General features: G+C 37.7%; 1 protein-coding gene and 1 long non-coding RNA gene across 10 annotated transcripts in view; one reads left to right on the top strand and one right to left on the bottom strand.

Annotated features, from left to right (window-relative positions):
• Nucleotides 1-21,246, top strand: part of LOC126378601 (uncharacterized) — a 69,617-nt gene that overhangs the window by 4,246 nt on the left and 44,125 nt on the right. The gene's annotated exons all lie outside the window — the stretch shown is intronic.
• The window catches only part of LOC126378369 (transcription factor CP2-like protein 1), a 71,208-nt gene that overhangs the window by 14,406 nt on the left and 35,556 nt on the right, over nucleotides 1-21,246 (bottom strand). For 8 of the 9 annotated variants that reach the window (XR_007568074.1, XM_050026660.1, XM_050026659.1 and 5 more), the window contains 6 exons: nucleotides 19,842-19,976; nucleotides 19,098-19,217; nucleotides 17,726-17,796; nucleotides 13,627-13,689; nucleotides 2,851-2,912; nucleotides 914-959 (listed from right to left, as the gene is read on the bottom strand). Coding sequence is in view for 8 of the 9 variants with exons in the window: in XM_050026660.1 (XP_049882617.1) it covers nucleotides 914-959; nucleotides 2,851-2,912; nucleotides 13,627-13,689; nucleotides 17,726-17,796; nucleotides 19,098-19,217; nucleotides 19,842-19,976 (497 nt within the window). In the remaining variant the exon portion in view is untranslated. The remainder of the gene's footprint in view (nucleotides 1-913; nucleotides 960-2,850; nucleotides 2,913-13,626; nucleotides 13,690-17,725; nucleotides 17,797-19,097; nucleotides 19,218-19,841; nucleotides 19,977-21,246) is intronic. The other variant, XM_050026661.1, reaches the window with a different exon arrangement.

The raw sequence follows: 21,246 nt of genomic DNA, 5'->3' as shown, positions 1-21,246 counted from the left end.
TGCCAAATATTTGATTTTAAGAAACAAAAACAATCTAAATGAAATTTTATAGTTTTTTATTTAATAATTCTACTTAATCACCTGAAAAAGATCCGTAAAAGATCCGCGTGAAAAGTGACGGACACGGATACGGATTTTTCTTTTATCTCGGATATCCACGGATACGGATATTCGGAACATCACTAATGATAACCAAACCGCGCGCGGCGCGAATTATATCGAGCGCTTCGACCAATAAACGATACGAATGCTACCTACGTAGATGGACGTCAAACGGCTAGTGGTCGAAAGCTTCGACATAATTCGCAATTGTCATGCAGAGCCTACTGGTTACATGTCGTTTCTGTAATACACCAAAAACACCTACAAAAACATAAATTAATTTACGATAAAAACTATAAAAACATTAATATAAACATGAATACCCTAACCCGCAGTGGAGCAGCGTGGTGGAGTATGCTCCATACCCCCTCCGGTTGATTGAGGGGAGGTCTGTGCCCAGCAGTGGGACGTGTATAAGCTGTTTATGATGATTTATGATGATAAACATGAATATATAAAAATAACCAGCCTCCGTGGTCTAGTGGTTAGAGCGTTAGGCTCACGATCTGGTGGTCCGGGTTCGATTCCCGATGGGGACATTGTCGAAATCACTTTGTGAGACTGTCCTTTGTTTGGTAAGGACTTTTCAGGCTTGAATCACCTGATTGTCTGAAAAAGTAAGATGATTCTGTGCTTCGGAGGGCACGTTAAGCCGTTGGTCCCGGCTATTAGCCGTAAAAACACCACCAACCCGCGTTGGAGCAGCGTGGTGGCTGCTCCATACCCCCTCCGATCGTTTGAGGGGAGGCCTGTGCCCAGCAGTGGGTCGTGTATAGGCTGTTTGTGTTATGTTACGATAAACTGTACTCACTCAGTGCAGTAATACGGCTTCATCTGGCTCGAGGAGGCGAGTAAGGCTGTGAAAAAAAAATGGTTATGGTAAACTGAAGTTCATACAACATAACATTATCTTTACTCAAACTTTTGAGAAGGAAACAAAACAATTTAAAATGACAACATCATATCCCGTTATTCACACTTATATGTATCAACAGTGGCTGCAAGTTGTCTTTGATTACTTGTGGCTCTGCCCACCCCATTAGGGATTACGGGCGTGAGTTTATGTATGTATGTATGTCACACTTATATGTGGAATAAAATGACGGGTATAACTTAAAATTAGGAGGTGTCTGCAGGAATCGGGGCCACTAGATAACTAGCTTTATTTTCACCAAGTATTTTAGGGTAACCTGTAATCCGCTTCCCCGATACCGACCCCGCCGGCGTGGTCGACGATTTCCCTCATTCAGCGCTTATCGCTACCGACCCACTAGGGTCGATTAATTCTTTCAAATATTTTTCCTCTCAGACGACGCCCTGAGCCGAGGTTTGCGCCCAACTGGGCAGACAGGCCTGTTGTCTTAAACGTTGTACCGGGTGAGAGCCTTCAGCGCTTCCCATTTGCCCGGCCAAGTAGTTAATGCCATCTGCGGCAAATCTACAATAAGTCACGTCAAAAAAAATAATGTAATCGGCTTAAGTTCTTGTTTTTTAACATACGCCTAACCTAAATAAATAAAAATAAAAAACAGTATATACACGCATTCCTCACCAGCTGTTTAAGTCCCATTTAATATATGCCTATTGCCATTAACCAAACAAACCCTGAGAACAAATCTTGTAAACCACGTGATATCAATTATTTACGATCCAAACACAAATTCAAAGTCATAAAATCGGAATTCAGTGGTTTAGAGCACGGGGCGGGTTTCGAACCCGTTACACTACTCTAAGTTCTTTAAGTCAGTAAGTTATGCCAAATACTCTGTCATACACAGAATAGTTTCAACCTACGAGAAGAGTTTTGCTTACGCAGATATCTTCTTTCTAAAACGAAATGAATTTATAGAAAAAGTAAGATGATTCCGTGCTTCGGAGGGCATGTTAAGCCGTTGGTCCCGGCTATTAGTGGTGGAGTATGCTCCATACCCCCTCCGGTTGATTGAGGGGAGGCCTGTGCCCACCGGTGGGACGTATATAGGCTGTTTATGTTTATGTATGTATGAATTTATAGAATTCATCGTCAGACAGTTTCCTATATTTGATAACGAACAGGATGACACATCATCTCTCCCTCTTTATTTAAGAGCTGCGCTCTTGTCGGTGGAGTAATCGCCATTACTCCATAGATAGGGCGTGAAGAACGGTGGTTGCCCCAATCGCCTTCCGTTCCGCAGACACATCATAGCAGACGTAATTTATTTTCTTTAAAATCTGTAACATGCAGACATACATCATACATACATACATTACACCTTTCTTCACCTACTTCACACACATGCATACACACCCTAACAATCTCACACACCGATCTCTCTGTGCAACACGTGTATTCCTATATATTTTTTTATTTTTTTTTTCCATTTCATCTCATTTTATCAGCTGTTTTTAATTAAGTATAAGTCTTATGTATTCGCTCTTATTATAATGTAAAATTTGATTTGTCATACTTTTTAATTGGCCAACAAGAATTTAAGCTATGTAATGATATAAATTATGTTAGCTGTAAAGTATGCAAGAAACAATATTTTTTATTTTTTTAATTTTATTTTTATAAGCCATAAATTCAGATACAATATTTTTTATTTTTATACAACTTCCATTGTTCGGCGGTAACGTTTAGGTATATATCTGTGTGCCCATTGGCAAAGGCGTCCCCCAATCTATTCCACTCACTCCTCCTTGCATTAAGCTAAATAAAATCTAAATAATAAAAAAACGGACCTCTAAATAAAAAAGAATTCTTACCAGGTTGATTCAAAACAGGTTTATTAACAGCGCTGGGGCTTCCAACCGACTTTGGCGCCAAACTGGAACAAATAAAAGGCATTTGAGTCGTAGTATACACATTATTATTAGTGTAGTTTCCAACTATTATATTTTATTTTTTTATTTTTATTTTATTTTATTTGGGTAGCCCTCAGCCTTTTTTACAAAATGAATACTTGTAAATACAAACAAATCCCAATGAAAAGCTACCACAAGTGAAAGAACTAGTCAAATCAGTTACTTTTTACTAAACGTCAAAACACGAAATGACTATGGAAATTGTATGAAAAAGCAACCTAAGTAAGGCTTTAAGTTTATACTATCTGGTTGACCAATCCCTTGCCTAAGGGATAGGTACACGAAAGCACCTATGAGGCTGGCATGATCACACAGGGTGTTCAAAGCCTCGTTAAAAATAAGAAAAAAAAAAAAAGCAGCCTGCGACGTCATGGGAAAACGTGACAAAATGTCGCGCTTATTATTGCATTTGTCTTTAAAATTCATAAATAAGTTAAATAGAAGAAAACAACATGTTTTTTGTCACCTCTAGATCTGTCTTTATTTAGTAAATCAGAACCAACCTGCTTCAAGATAAATTATGAAATTCTAATTACTAAATAAAGACAGATCTAAAGGTGACAAAAAACTTGGTTCAAGATACATACACATATATAAACTCACGCCTATTTCCCACCGGGGTAAGCAGAGACTAGGAAGGTCTTATCTACCGTCCGTCCGTTTATGTATGTGTGAATGTATCATGAACCTAGTACACGACCCAATTAATTTCAATCACGCTCCTTAAATAAAGTTAAGTAGCGTTCAAAAAATACTAATCAATCAATCAGGAGATTGATCATAGACACGAATTTGAAACATCAACATCAATAAGGGTGTATCATTGCACAGTGTGAAATTTAGGGTCGATTGCGGACATGTATATTTTATTCGTCCATCGTATAGATCCAGTGACGACCTTCAACTTCTGGAAAGAAACTACATCTCTATTAATTTTAGTTTTGAAGTTATTTTAAAACTCGAGAAAACTCCATAGAAACCATAGAAATGCGCTATTTCGTTTAAAATACATGATTTTGCAATGTTATAAATGGAAACGTAAAAGGGTACGTTATTTTTATTATTTCAGTCGAAAAAGAAACAAAAAAATTCATAAACGAAAAGAAGAACCGCGATTTTCCGGAAAACTAAAAATTTTTTTTTTCGGTACATCTTACTGAATTAGCATTTATTTTTAACTTGAATAGTTTTATATCATAATGGGACATACTACAAAAAAGAATCAGACGTGAATAATGCAGGACTTCGGAAATATTGTATTTTTATTTTTGTGATTAGGGCTGTCACTTACTCGTCGATAACTTTTGACTGTCAATTTGTAATTTTTCTAATATGAGAATAAAAATGTAGTTTATCTCTTTAATTAATAATACGTTTTGAAATTATTATATTAGATAATAATTAAGGTTATGGTTTCGTACTGTGGTCAAACCCAAGGCCTCAGTCTTATAGATTTTGCCGTCCACTTAAAATACAATATCGTACAGAGTCCACAGCTTTAATATTCGACGAAAAAAATAGAGTTGAGGGGGAAATAAAGGATCTCACTACCATTTATGACGAAACAAATGTAGGAAATAATGTATTTGGTAATCCACAATTATATTTAACTCTTATTGATGGAAAAGTATTTACTGCCATTACTGAAAACAGTTCGCAGTTACGATGCGCATGTTGTGGTGCTACATGCACGGAATTTAACAAGCTTGACAATATTTCCCGTAGACCAGTTAACCCGAAACGTTGCTTCACGGACTGAGCCCCTTGCATGCATGGATTAGGATATTTGAGTTCTTACTTCATTTAGGGTATAAAAACGATCCCGTAGTACAAAAATGGAGAGTACCAAAAAAATCTATTAAAGGTAAGATTGTAGAAGAGCGGAAGAAAAATATCCAAAATGAAATAAGAACACAAATGGGTTTGTTAGTAGATGTTGTTCGTCCAAATTCTGGAACAACTAACGATGGCAATACAGCTCGTAAGGCGCTATCTGATTCACATCGTAAAACCTTTGCAAACATGCTAGGTATAGAGCAATGGCTAGTAGATGATTTGCACACCATATTGGTAGTGTTATCATGTGGCTTAGATATCGATGCCGATAAATTGGGATTCTCTTAAAATGCATAAATGTTTTTGTCATAATTTTAATTATCATAATACTTTTTGCATAACGTTTTTTAGCATAATAGTACTTTCCCATAATAACATCTAGGAATACTGGTTTGTTAGGTATAACTTATTTTTGGACTAATATTTGTTGGTATGAATTTGATTCGCATATAAATAAGTATCCATAATTCTTTTTTAGAATAATAGTGTTTTGTCATAATTTTTACAAGGCATAACAGTAGGTTAGGGTGCGGCGGGGGTGGCCCTTGGGCCACCCCTACGCCGCCAGCATGTTTATCTTACATACGAAAAGTATACTGAATCATGACCAACAGCATGAAATAGTGTCAAAAAATATAAAAAGTCACAATCATGAACCAAATGCAGCCAAGGAAAACTAAGTTTCGAAAATGTTCAAAGTTGTGCCAAAACTTTTTGAAATTTATTCGCATATCATATAAATATATATGATTATTGTCATTAATTATTATGATTATAGTAGTTATGAGTTTCAAAATTATGCTTAAAAAGTTATGACAAATTAATACTATGCGTAACTAATAATAGGACAAGTAATAGTATGCCATGGTAAATTATTACATAAAATTTTATGAGTGAAAATAGAGAACCCGATAAATTCCACGAATTCTGTGCAACACTGCCTGCAAAATACGTGGAAAAATACAGTTGGTGTTATATGTCGGTCACATTGCATAAGATATTAGCTCACGGGAGCGAAATTATAAAAGCAAATACCTTACCAATAGGTATGCTTTCTGAGCAGGCTGGAGAATCCCGCAACAAGTTCTGGCGGTATGACCGTGAACATCACACAAGGAAAATGGACCGAAAATCAACAATTATTGACCTTTTCCACCGCGCTTTAGAATCTTCCGATCCGTTTCTTTCAATAAGCTCGCTGAATAGACATAACAAAAAACACAAACCTTTACTTCTTTCTGATAAAGTTGTTAATCTTTTAAAACCAACAGAAAATACACGGATTGATGACGACCTACAAAATGCTTTAGCAGAAACCATTAACCTTGATAATAGTGTACAAAATGTAAATTTAAAGACTGAAATGAAATTATATTCCGATGCCGAAGAATAATAAACAAAAATCCATGCATTACAAAAATGAAGTTGCAATTATATTAAAGTGGCTTATATTGTTATAGAACTATTAAACCTATGCCAATCGATAGAAAATATTATTATAAACAACAAATGTTCTTTGACAAAATGTTGTAAATGTTATACTTTCTGAGTTATTTCCGTTTGAAACACTAAAGAATTTTTTTTTTTCATTTATACATTGCAAGTTTAGGTATGAGTAGCTTCACACAAAAAAGGTCGACGTCTTTTATTTAATAAGTAAAAGACAAACTACGACTTTTAATACATTTAAGTAGGTAGCTTTATATTTTTAGTTACTTAATATGTGTCAACCCTATTTCCATAGAAAATTAAGAAATCCTTAGAAACGTAATATCTCCGAAGTCTAACTAGTTAGGTGAGCAATTTTTTGTGATATTATTAAGATATATTTTCCTAATGTTTGAAGCATTAAATTAACTGCTAAATCGAAGACACTCAAGAGAAATAACGGTTTTTCTGAAAAACACTTAAACTGCAATATTTATCTCTATGTAGTACGTACAAAGCTGTAATTTTGTGCATAGGTATATTTAACGGTATTACATTATAAAAAAATTACAATGTGTAAATAACATTATTAGTTTTGAAGTAATTAACAATACCTATTTTTGATGACGTCAGCAAATATTTATATACCTCTATAACTGATACACATAGCCCCACGGTTACTTCCCCGAAGTTTTAGTCCTATCCTAGACCTATCGATTAGAAATCTTAGATAAACATGTCCGGAATCGACCCTAAATTTCACACTGTGCATTGGTGTGTAGTACGACGTTGGCGCGTTCTAATTTTGTACAGCGACATCTAGTGGCTCATTGATAGAACTTTTGTCAGTCTATAGTCATTTTTGACATTTAAAATCAAAGATTTATAGCTAGATTATGACTTAAGAGTTATAGTATACAGCTTTGTGGGAAACAGACGTAAACGTAGCAACACGCGTGTATCTCAAAAGGGGTAGGCAGATATCAGATATACCCACTTCTCATCAGCTATATCTAAATCCCATGTAATATGGGGTAAGCCTATTGCCACCGAGCATGAATCCCAGAAACCACATGATATATTAATTATTTATGGTCCAAACATGAATTCACACTATTTTATTCGCCCGGGTTGTATTCATTTTAAAATTCACATTCATACCTACATCTGATTCATTTTTGACAGACAAGAAAATGACAGGTATAACATAAAATAAATTTAGGAAGTGTCTGCAGGAATCTGGGCCATTATTTGTAAAAAAATCTCCAAGATTTTTGTACAGTTCTCAAATTTTCGTAGTGCCCTCAGGGTAAAGTACATTGTCGGCATATTATACCACCAGTCATGGCGTTCAACTTGTTAAAATAATAACAAAACTATCTTATCTAAGTAGAATCTCATCTAGTTGTTGATTTTATAAATAAATTATTTTATCTCAGATAACGTAGATTACCTATATTATGCTACCTGATAATATTTGTGTATAGGAAGTTTAAAATCATGTCATATAATATAATAAACATACGTAAATAGCCTAACATTCCACTGCAGGGCACAGGCCTCCAATCAAACAGAACTTCATAAAAAAAAATGTTTTAGATCTGTCTTTATTCAGTAATCAGAATTTCATAATTACACTTACATTAGTACACGACCCCATTTCTTTAGAGCAAAGAAGTTATGAAACATAAGTCCCCCAAAAGTTTCCAGTTTGTACAGTTCTACAAAACTGTTTCCCTATCTGTACAATTGTACAGGCTTGTGTATTGTATGGGATGTATTGTAATATGAACTGTATATTTACAGTGCTCGCCTCGCCGGTCTAACGTGGACGTTGGCGGCGTTCAAGCGGCGCGCCAGCTCCCTGTACGTCGTGGGGTCCGCTTCGATCTCGACTTCGGCCTTCAGGAGCGCGAACTTCATCCTCCACCCTCGCGCCTGCACACCGTGCAGCAGCCGCGCCTTCAGCACCACCCCGCGCCCCAAATGCCTGGCACTAAGTCTCTGCTCTAGCACGAGCATTCTACTCGTCAGCTATAATCCTGCCTCGTCAGGTTGAAGAAGATGAACGCTCCCGAACCGATCCTGTAGCCCGCCCCGCCCGATACCACCATAGTTGACCCACGGACCGCCTCAACAACCATTTGTTCAGCTAAATGTACACGATTTGCACTCAACTCGATTTTATGTTCACTTGTCTAACATTATTGAGGGAATGGCGCATGGAATTGTCGCTGTCACAGTCACAATTACGCACTGTTTCGTTTTATATTGCAATAATATCACTGTGTAATCGTTTCGAAACACTTGAAGTTGTTATTTTACAACTGAAATGTTGTTGCGAGCGAATAAAATAGCGAAACGTCGCAAAAACAAAAGGAGTACACGACGGACCGAGTGACACAAGCGAATGGTAGGCAATAGTAGGTGCGAGCGTTGATTGGCGGGCGAGCAGAGAACGCGCGCTGATTGGCTACGATCCGGTTCGAGTCGGTTCGCGGGGCCTGCGACCGGCTGTCGTCGGTGCAGCGCGACGTCACTTTAGTGATGTACACCGCTCGACATTTTTATTATCGAATCGGTTTTTTCCGTTTAGTATCTTTCCTCTTTTATTACGAAATCCTTTTTTTATTAAAATTGACTATTTCGTTCGCTTAAATTGTTAAAGCAGTTAACATGTTTATTTTTAGCTCAAGGCGGTCAATACTAAATTGACCGAGCGAACTAAAAGGATCGACAAAGAACCGGATATAATCACAAATGCAGTTTTGGCCAATTGAGTGTCAATTCGTCGTTCCTATGCTATCCAGTTCGTTAATAAACTGGACTTCATCGCTTGTTTCCAAGTAACAAAGGCTAGTTTTGCCCTGTGTAAATAATTCCATGGTTTTAACCGCGATTAAATTATAAACGGTGTTATGTAAAAAACGCTTTAATTACAAAGGTAGGTTAGGTTTATATATTTTTAAGGAACATTTTATTTATAAAAATCAACCTTCCGATATAGAAACCAGTGTTCAGCTTTTGGATTTTTGACACCACTTAGATCGTATCGCTTAAAAGGTGTTCTCGCGATATTTTTACGTATCGGTCATCTGTCATATCTATTCAAACAAGAAATAACGTTTGTTTTTCGAGAGATTCGCAACAGATAGTGGATTCTCGCCCATCTCTATGGAAAGCCAAGCCCCTCCAAGACCTCCGACAACATTACGAATGCAGTTTTCTTCCGTCAGTTACCGCAAATATAATAGGTATAGCCTACCTACCCTGTTACATAACATAAAACTATTTTTAGCCGTGTGTCTGTGTTGGACATAGATTTGGTTATTGAGAATGAGGGGTATTTACCCTATAGCCGTAATCCCACCGGGGTGGAAGGCACAAGCTATCAGAGGACAATTTAATACATTTGGTATTAAATAATGATTAAGATGAAATGCATTATGGCAGTTTAAATAAGGACGGGTACAGAAATACCCACGATTAGGATAACTTTACAATCACTGTGGTCCTGTGGTTAATCTGCTAGCTTCTCGAGTAAAGAGTGCTGGTTCGATTGAGTTCTTAATTCACCTTAAGTGCAGTTTTCACTAACACAGTTACGGCTCACCACCTATCTCGTTAGTCTAACAGATAGCTCGGTAAGGTGTGGGCAAGTGGGTTAGTTCATCTAGCGACAGATGTATCTCTGACTACCCCAATAAGGATATAGTCGTGAGCAAAGAGAATGCAAAACATTAGGCGAGGCAGAGGCAATGCCCTCGAGTAAATCTTGTATTGTAAATAGGTTACGACGCTTAGCGGAGCGTGAACTACGGTAAACACAGAGTTGCGTAGCTCTAGACAGCATGGCAGCTAAATTTAAAGCACTCCTCGAACAGAGTCTTGAAAAAATAATAAGTTAATGCTAACTGCTCACCACCTGTCACGTCGATCTAACAGAAAACTCGGTGAGGTGTGAGTACTTAGTTCAAATTGCGATGGATGTACCTCTGATGATAAGATCGGTCATTGATCTCACAACACACACGAGAGAATAACACCATTGGACTCAAATTATACTGCTAAACCACCATAAGGTTCATCATATCCAGCTTACGACATCGTATCAACAGTGGCTGTCAGTTGTCTTTGATTACTTGTGGCTCTGCCCACCCCATTAGGTATTATGGGCGTGAGTGTATGTATGTATGTATACTGTTAAACGACGAAGAAATAAGATTACTAGAATCTAAGATGTAAAATATAAACGTAACCTTCATGAAATTACTCCTAAACTATCACTCTATATTTTACTAATCCGCTTCAAACGGTTCACGCTCGAAATCCACACAGACGAACAACCGTGGTTGTAATACCAAAATAAAGTTGGAAAGGCCCTAACGCGCATTTTGTATGAGAACCGCTGTCGTCGGTTCAACCCCGCTCTCTTTTACTACTACTGCTGCAAACAGATAACTACAATAGCTCTACTGCTTCTCAAATTCCACAGCCACAACGTATATTTTATGTGATAGGTTGCAATTTCATCATTGCTTTTCGTAAAGTATTGGATACAAAAATATTTTTAGATAAATAGACGATCATGCAAAGGTTTAGCTTTCCTGTGATAAGGAGAATGAAATCGCATGAAGGTCGATATTTTAAGTTTTTGCCCTGAAGGTTATAATGCACAAGACGACCTTTTAATGTACTATCGCGGAGCTCTGTGCGTGGTAAAGTTAGCGGACGAGTGAAGTGCAAAGTTGATGTATGAACTATTTGCTCATACTTATATGGCGCGCGTTTCACGCTCACTTCGCCCTTCCTACCTCTTTCTTCTATTGTGCGAACAAGTATCTACATATAGACGAGCACAATTCACCAAAATGGAGGCGTAATGGTTAGATCTATTAGACGCGTTGATTGCAGGACGCAAGGTTTTATCTACATTGTGCGTCCTGTCCTGTCGATAGATTGAATAACATCAGTAGAAAATTCTGGTTATGAACCACATCCCGCTCTGTTGAATGTCATGGTAAACCAGAATGTTTAAGATTGCGAAGAGTATTTAAGATTGTGAGTTGTTGCGAAGCGGCTGCTTGTCTAACCTTCCAACCCGCGTAAGGAAAACCAGCCCAATACAAGTTAGGTCACATAACTCCGAAAAAAGCATTTCTGGGGAATGTGGGTTTCCTCATGATGTTTTCTTTCACCGCTGAGCACGTGATAGTATTTTATGATCCAAACATGAATTCGAAAACAAATTCAACAATCATTGATTTAGGCATGTGCTGGATTCGAACCTACGACCTCAAAGTGAGAGGCAAGCGTTCTACCAACTGGGCTACCACGATTCTACAAGAAAAAGAAGTATTATTACGAACGTGCCTTCTTGTTTTAAATGATTTATTTAAACTCCTTCCAGGCAGTGCTAAAGAAATGAACGCGAAGGAAGATTCAATCCAAGCAACATTGCAAGGACAGCTATATATAGATTTTGAATACACTCATGACAAATGTGAACAAGACTTGTTGAAAAATACAAAACAATGCTATAAATAGTTTGTTCATCCGTCGCATACAAATGAGTGGCAAGGGAACATCGCAATTGAGATCTATTAAGCAACAGAGATAATTATACCCGCAGGCCGAAGGGCTAACATTGGAACGCTGCGTGTTTGTAATTTATCAATCGACGTTGCTAGTGCATCCAGGATACTTTTCAAATTTGCAGCTACGTAACTGCAAGTTTGTTACACCAACATAAACTAATCAGGGGGTTTAAATGGCAATTAATCTAAAAAGTAATATTGCAATTTGACAGTAATCATATAAAAGTAAGTGCGCAATGCAAACAAATTTCAAACAGCATTATTGCTTTCTTACATGAATTGCTTCGATGTGGCCATTTTAAACCCCCTGATTAGTATGTTATGTTGGTGTAACAAACTGGCTGTTGCCAGCGACTACTTAAAAAATCCAGGACAAGGATTGTTTTAAATAAACATATCCGCATTTCCTACAAATCGTCGCGTATAAAATCGAGGTTTTGTTGAATTAAATCACCTTTGAATGACATTTTCAAAAAGGTGCTTAAGTTTTCACTACAGGCGGCGACATATTCAAATTCAAAAAAATCTTTATTCAGTAGGTAACATAGTTACACTTTGAATCAATTTTTACATAACGAACGTCTCATCCGCCTCAAACTAACGGAGCTTCTCACAACCTGTGTAGTCGGACAAAAGTAACTGCAAGAAAAACCTCGGCACAGGGCCCTAGAAGTTCTTAAAAAAACATAAGATATTGTTATACAGTTCAGTAATTTGACTGCCTAATATGGGTTCCCAGACTTCCTGATCTTCTAAATAATTAATAAGCTTCTAAATATTTTTTTTTAAATACGTAGGTTAAAGCCACTGATTAAGACAGCACCATTATAAATTTTGCTAACCCTAAAAGACACGACAATCTGCCTACTAGTTCCAAACACGTGAGCGATCAGGTGCAAAGACCCAATTTGGGCGGTGAAAACCAGATCCTATATAAACAAACACGGGGCGAATCACGCGCAGCGAATCATCGTCGAGTGGCGGAAAAATCTTCGAGCCGTGAGAGGTGAATTGAATTGTATTGTTGATTCTGATAATTGAGATACTTGGACAATATTCATGATAAATTCAATGGAAAGTTACAAAGAAACATGCATTTTTGAAAGAGAAAAAGGCGTTTTGCACTACAGAGCACGGAAATACAAAAATAAGAAGAAACATTCAACAAAAGGAATGAGTGAAAATAGAATGGTGGTGTAGTGGTTTTAAAAAAATATCTTATTCAGCATAAGCCGTTAGTCAAACATAATCCTAAGGCTGCGTTTCCAACAAAGATAACAGAAGTTGCGTAGAGATGTGTTTGTTAAACACTATTAGAATCGATTAATAGGAGCTGCGCTGAGAGAGATCTTCTTCTTCTAAATTCAAAATTCAAAAATATTTATTTTTCAAAATTGGCTTGAATAGTCAGTGCTTTTTGAACGTCAAAAATTAAATTACATATTATGTAACTAGCTGTTAAACTACTACCACATCGGAATCTGTAACGCTGAGGGAAAGACGGGCGTTCTATCGTGTGATGTGGGTTGTGAGGTGGATTACCAACCTAATAAACCCTATAGTTAAGATTGCTGAGGAGATATGCCTAAAGGAGGTTAAGATATGGAAGTAGTTCTTTTGGTTCTTAGCAAACACATCCCTCGATACGCAGCGTCGCACTTCTTAGGTGGAAAAGCAGCCTTGCGCTGGTCAATGTTGAACAATGATCTAAAGAAATACTTGTTTAGTTAGAAAAGAGCATTCCTATCCTGCGACCAAACCTACGATGTGCATTGTCAGCAGTTTATTTATTCATTACATGTAAATCTCCACTTACTTATTTTTCTCTTCGACATCTGCGGACCCTTGCCACATCGTAGCCGATTGGTCCCAGTTCCAGCTATAACCAAAATGCCTGTCTTCATTAAATGTCACCTAAAATTTTTACATCGATTATTAAGCTTAAGCTATATCAACAAGTCTCTGCCGCATCCGTCACTCAATGCAGTTCGGCTATGCCACCTGGGAACCGGTGTAGAGGGCACTCGTTCACTATGGGAGATAGGGTTACGTCGATCATTTTGTGCTATACCAGACGCTAGGATTTAGTCTGGACCAATGAGGGACATTTCCATTCATACAAACACTTTTTCCTGGCCTAGCGTATCACATTTCGCCAAATGCAAGTAGTTAAGTCAGGGAAATGTAGGAAATACGGTAATACAATGAAGGAAAAAAGGATTGGAATTTGGTATATTGTTGTTTTAAATTTCATCGCCTTGGTTCTTTGGGTATTCAAACAACTTACAAAGTTATCTGCAGAGTAGGTACATAACTGAAGAAGATACATATACGTTTCAAAAACCACGTTTTCTCATCATAATCACATGAGCAGAAAATAGTACTCAATTTGTGAATGGCTGTCATCGTTAAGAGAAAGACTGCGTTTTTACATACACAAACACAAGATCATGCCTATTTCCCGTCTCGTTAGCAACGGGCTGCATCAATTAACCGACTGCCACGACCAGGTCGGGATCATCTAAGAACCGGTGAGCGATCCGGTTGGAACCGCCTCAGCGACTTCGCCTGAGCACATGCTACGTGATATAATGTGTGTCAGGAACATTGAACTTGTTGGCTTTGTAACGTTACACGACATTTATTGATGCTGTAGGTAGATTTTTTCTGTGATGATCTCACATTGATTCTTTTTCTATCTTTGTCCGGTCAAGTAGTTAATGCCATCTGCGGCAAATCAACAATAAGTCACGTCAAAAAAAAACTTCTATCGTGTGGTGGATTACCAACCTTATCAACCCTGGTGTCAAGGTTATTATTGAGCCGCCAAAGGCCCCTGGCATGATTCATATTCATGTAACAACTACGTACTTTCATCAGTAAGTAGTTCAACGGTTTAAAGTGCCGTTCGAAGCACGGATCATTTAACTTTCGGACAATTGGGTTATCAGCCTGCAACCTGCAAGGTTCTAACTAAACCAGGGCTTACAAAGTAATTTTTGTGATATGTCCTCACCGAGATTTGAACCCAGGAAGTCGGGATTGTGAGTACAACGCTCAACCATTGGACATTTCACGACATTACAGTGTAGAAGCGCCAATGCGCCGTGAAACTTTCATAATAATATAATCTGACTTAAGAAACATAATTACAAATAAGCATAAGGTAACTTAACTATGTATACTTAAACAGTAAACAATATCAAAACATAAGCTAAGTTCCCTTTGCCTGCCAGAATGGGCAAATCGAAACAAAAATTCTTGACATTCACAAAGACATACCTTACAGGCAGTACATACAAAGTAGCCCGCATAGAACGGAGCTCTCATAACATCCAATTGCTACAATTCATTGGTCTAATTTTAGGGTTTGAGCGCTCAAGTGATCATATTACATGCATTCACGTGACAGTTATTGTAATAAATGGCACAAATATGTTTGGAATGGATAAACAACTATGTATCTAGCTAGTGAATAACGTACCGGCAGTTTTATGTTTGGTTTAGGGTTATAACGCTTATTGAAACATTAAAAATTCGTCATAAAAGCGGTTAATTTTGTAAACACAGTCGTGTCACAGCCCTATTCATTAAATCGGCAGAGACGTGTGCCCAGAAGACGTACCTACTGTTGGCAACACCAACACAGAACTTATATTTAAAAAATATAAACTTAGATTTTGTTGACGTCACTACCTGTTTAACATCCGTGTCTGTACTATACGCTCTGTATTGCTCCGTGTCTTACCGCTATTAAACGTGTTCTCTTCAAGTACCAAAGATGTTTACTTTGTAGTGAAGACAGCTCCAAACCTACAAGCTACCCCACAGTCCACTTGCCCCAGCTGACACCTACCTTTTCCAGTTTTAAGAAATATAAATAATATATCAAGTAAAATAGGTATAAAACCGGAAAATATCGATAAATTTTGTTTATGATTGTATGCAGCACTATTGAAGTTTTTTTTTCCTTTTTCATTTTGGCGGTATTTGTTTGAAATTCGAACAATGTCCTCCAGTCTGTTTTCTTATTCATTAGTTTATAAAAAGTTTGTAATGAAGAAGTTTGACATAATTTTCGAGGCTTTCCAGGTATTAATTTGTATATCCTTACTTTCTCCCTCTCCTAACGACTGGGAAAGACATTCAGCTGCTGTCATTTCGAGAAGGACTAACTCCCTAACTTGATGGGTTACAGAAATCTTCGTAAGCGTTTTGTGAAATCACATTCCTTAATGATAACGGACTTTCCAGGCTAGGTTCTCCATGAGAGGGATTTAGCTGATTACTCTAAAGTTAATATCAAGGGAAATTTTCCATCGCAAAAGTATAGAATTTAAAAAGAAAAACACAAAAGACATGAATTTTGCGATGGAAAATTCCACTTGGTATTAACTCGGAGTCATGGTCTGAATCATCCCCCTCAGTATTCGTTACGATGTCACTAACACCCTGTATTTTTTGGGGAACGCAGCTTGGAAAGACCATCATTATCTTTTGAATTACTTCTGATGTTAGCCATCTTGATATTCTGGGATTACAGAAGTAAGTATATTGGACCTGCTTTAATTCTACCACTTACCTGCTGACTTACCTTCACTTCATCTCCAACAAATAGCTTAATTGTATCTTGTTATCTTACTTGTAAATAAATTACATTGTATTGTCTTACAATTGTGTTTAAAAATACGGCATTTGACTAGGTCAAAGATAAATTACAAAAAGCTTATCTAGAAAACGAAGTCTGTGATCCTTGATCAAAAACCAATCTCATTTTAAATTTCGACTTATTTTCGAATTTTAATTACTAATTAAGTAACAATGAGTACGACGTTTGACCGCTTTTATTGATGACGTCACAGGACAGTATATCCATAAAAAATCGAAAATTTTCGTTTTGACATTTCGTTAAAAGTATCTCATATGACTAGAGTGGAAAATAGCAAAATTCCATTAAATTTCGTTTTGGGTAGTATAATAAACTGCCTATATACGTGCCACTGCTGGGCACAGGCCTCCCCTGAATCAACCGGAGGGGGTATGGAGCATACTCCACCACGCTGCTCCACTGCGGGTTGGTGGAGGTGTTTTTACGGCTAATAGCCGGGACCAACGGCTTAACGTGCCTTCCGAAGCAAGGAATCATCTTACTTTTTCGGACAATCAGGTGATTCAAGCCTGAAAAGTCCTTACCAAACAAAGGACAGTCTCACAAAGTGATTTCGACAATGTCCCCATCGGGAATCGAACCCGGATCTCCAGATCTTGAGCCTAACGCTCTAACCACTAGACCACGGAGGCTGTTATTTATGAAATTACTAAATTGTTAACTAAAACCTCGAATAGTACAATAACTTCTTTAATTCTACAGTTTACAAATCAAATAGCTATCTATACCAGTATAATATTATTGAGATATGTAAAAAAGGCGCGAATCGCTCAACCATCGAAAAGCTTCTCTTTCAAGTCCCCCGCCATGACAGTCTTCAACCCAATGTTGCCAACAAAATAAAAACAGATTTAAAACTAAATAACTTATTTTTAAATTTTAATCAGGAAAAACGTAATAATAAGTCCGACAATTGGGTCGTGTACTAGGTTCAAGATAAATTATGAAATTCTGATTACTAAATAAAGACAGATCTAAGACTAACGAAAAACATTTTCTTTTTTCTATTTAATTTATTTATGAATTTTAATCAAGAAAACGTAATAATAAGTCCGACATTTTATCACGTATTTCAATGACGTCACAGTGTGCTTTTTCATACAAATTCCATAGTAATTTCACGTTTAGATGTTGAGTAAAAAGTAACTGATTTGACTAGTTGGAACCAAGCTATATTGTGCCTAGCAGAAGGATGTGTGTTACATTTGCTATAATATGTAAGATGTTCTGGTAGATGGTGACTTACCACAGGTCTGGCGAGTATGGTGGTGAGGTGGTTACCAGCGATGGTGGCGGCAGCAGCGCATCGTTAGATAGCTGTGGACAAACATAACATAAGTTCACGACTATATCCCAATTGGGGTAGTCAGAGGTACTGGGAGGTTTTCTAGCCACGTCTTTCCCTCAGCGTTACAGATTCCGATGTGGTAGTAGTTTTACAGCTAGTTACATAATATGTAATTTAATTATGTTTAACGTTCAAAAAGCGCTAACTTTGTAAGCCAATTTTGAAAAATAAATATTTTTGAATTGTTTTTTTTTTTACATCCGTCGCAAGATGAATTAAGTACCCACGCCTCACCGAGCTTTCTGTTACTGTGTATTGACGCAATTCATCTAAGAAAGCAATATTGCAATGCAAACTTATGTAACTAAGTAAGTAAAATGGTTATTTTTCATAAACATAACATACATACATACATAAACTCACGCCCGTAATCCCTAATGGGGTGGGCAGAGCCACAGGTAATCAAAGACAACTTGCAGCCACTGTTGATACGATGTCGTAAGCTGGATATGATGAACCTTATGGTGATAAGGGATCAGCCTATCGCCCATAACATAAGTCCATCATGTTAGAGGACACAATCCCTCTGTCGGTTTTTACGACATGCCCGGGAAGACAAGCAGCTGAATGTTTTCTATGTTTTTTATTTGCTCCCAGAACAGCATAGAAGCAAAACATAAACTGCCTATATACGTCCCACTGCTGGGCACAGGCCTCCCCTCATTCAACCGGAGGGGGTATACATAGAGCATTCCACCACGCTGCTCCACTGCGGGTTGGTGGAGGTTTTACGGCTAATAGCCGGGAACAACGGCTTAACGTGCCCTCCGAAGCACGGATTTTTTTTTCATAAAAATACAGTAAATATTGGTATAATAAAAACCCCACAAAACCAATTCCTCCGTTTGTCTATGGGAGTGGAGTTCATTTAATGTTATTATGTTTTAAAATGTTGTGAAATAGCAATATTGCTTTATTAGGTTCGTTAAACCCCCCAACCACAACAGTTAGACCAACATGATAGATGAAAATTAAAATTATTATAATATATTAGATTTTCTTTTTATTAATATTTTTTCTTTTTATTGTTAACTTGATATTATTCAAATTTTAAATATTATAACAGTATTCATTGTCAGCACCCTCACTTTTGGCTCTCTGCATACAACTTTTGGATGGTAGTTGGTATCCTTAGCTCAGGTTTAAAACTTTTAGGAATTACAGCTGACTCATAATAATTAATTACTTATAAATGTAAACAAATATCGTCATATATTTAAGGCTTTAATGGTACAAATAAAGATATTATTTATCAATTGTGTAGGCTTACCGTGGTGAGTACGGTCGCCTCGCACCCCGGCTGGTATTTCTCCAAGTCCGAGCGAGGCCGCCTCATCACCTTCTCTCTGTCTTGCTTGTGCTTCCTGTCTGCGCCTTTTAGCTTGAACACCTGAGGGTAGGACGAGAAATATTAGTTTGGAGACGATGATTGTTGTAATTGTGTAGGTGAAGCCGCAGGGAGCGTTAGAATGGAAACTTTATTTCACATTGTTAGGGTTCGTAATGTTTATTTTATTATGATTAGATTATAAAACTTAATAACAGACGGAATAAAGTCGTGAATCTTTGTCACGACTTTATTATTTTTAATTTGCAACTGGCAAATGATTTAATTTGTTTTTATTTTGATTTCTTCTTTTTCGAACGGGAACGTTTTCCCGCTTTTTAAAAAGGCGGTGACGTGGAATTTTGTTCGGTTACGGTAATCTGCTATGAAGAGTTTCGCAAAGGCCGGTCATAGGATGGGTGACCACAAAAAAAAGTTTTCATCTCGAGCTCCTCCGTGCTTCGGAAGGCACGTTAAGCCGTTGGTCCCGGCTGCATTAGCAGTCGTTAATAACCACCAATCCGCACTGGGCCCGCGTGGTGGTTTAAGGCCCGATCTCCTTATCTATCCATAGGGAAGGCCCGTGCCCCAGCAGCGGGGACGTTAATGGGCTGGTGATGATGAGGGCTATAAATTATTTTCTATCTAACAGTATGTATGTATTTAAAACAAGCGGTCAGTTCCCACCTTGATCTGGCAGGCGGCGGCGTGCAGTCGGTTGTGGTCGTCGCTGGCGAGGTATGTCTCCACCTGGATGCGGAAGGGGACCCCTTTCTCGCCGCCATGCTTCTTCGCTGTGAACTCCGTCGAGATGCAGTTAACCTGGTTACGAGAAAAGGAAAAAAAAATGAAATTTACAGTACCATGTTATAATTTTAAAAAAATGTAAAACATGTTTGGATTTCCTCCACCAATCCGCAGTGGAGCAGCGTGGTGGAGTATGCTCCATACCCCCTCCGGTTGATTGAGGGGAGGCCTGTGCCCAGCAGTGGGACGTATGTTATGTATGTTTGGATCATAAATGATTATCACGTGGTCAGTGATGAAGGAAATCATCGTGAGGAAATCCACATCCCCGAGAAACGCATATCATCGCAAAAGTGTAGAATTGAAAATAGTTTAGAAAAGCACAAAAAAGTCGTGAATATTGCGACGGAAAATTCCACTTGATTTCAACTCAGAATCATGGTCTGAATCATCCCCTTCAATATTCATTACGGTGTCGCTAACACCCATACCTACTTGTATGGCTACCTGTACGTACTTATACATGGTGTACAGTCATGAGCAATATAATGTACCCACTTTAGGACTCTGTCGCACTAACATATTTGACATTTAGTGAGACTTACAGTTCAATTTGTCAAAAAAGTTAATGTGACATGGTACCAAAGTGTATACATATTAATGCTCGTGACCGTACACAGCATCTACAAATGAGTAATTTAACAAAACAGTGTTTTTAAACATGTTACCTTGATTAAAACACATAATAACGGGTTCTTACCGCGTTTAAATCAGGGATATGAGACTCCCGATATTTCGACACTGTTGCAAGTGCCATGATCACGGGACGACTGATGAGATTGGAGTGGAGTAGGTAGATCCATAATTTTCTACGGGCAGACATATCTGTCTACCCTCTTTCTTTGCCGCTTGTTTATGAATTTGATATCGGAATGTGAATATCCCTGATTTAAACGCGGTAAGAACCCGTTGGTATGTGTTTTAATAGGCTAGTTTCCAACTAGTCAAATCAGTATCAGTCTTTTGTAATGAATAAATAAATAAAACACGTTCAGCTGCTTCTCTTCCCGGGCATGTCGTAAAAACCGACAGAGGGATTGTGTCCTCTAACATGATGGACTAATGTTATGGGCGATAGGCTGATCCCTTATCACCATAAGGTTCATCATATCCATCTTTGGACTTCGTATCAACGGTGGCTGCAAGTTGTCTTTGATTACTTGTGTCTCTGCTCACCCCATTAGGGATTACGGGCGTGAGTTTATGTATGTATGTAAATAAATAAAAATAAAATAATAAAATAGTCACTTTTTACTAAACGTCAAAACACGAAATGACTATGTAA

Source organism: Pectinophora gossypiella, chromosome 26, assembly GCF_024362695.1.
Source record: "Pectinophora gossypiella chromosome 26, ilPecGoss1.1, whole genome shotgun sequence".
In the NCBI taxonomy this organism is placed as follows: Eukaryota; Metazoa; Arthropoda; class Insecta; order Lepidoptera; family Gelechiidae; genus Pectinophora; species Pectinophora gossypiella.
This window is presented reverse-complemented; position numbering and strand designations above follow the sequence as displayed.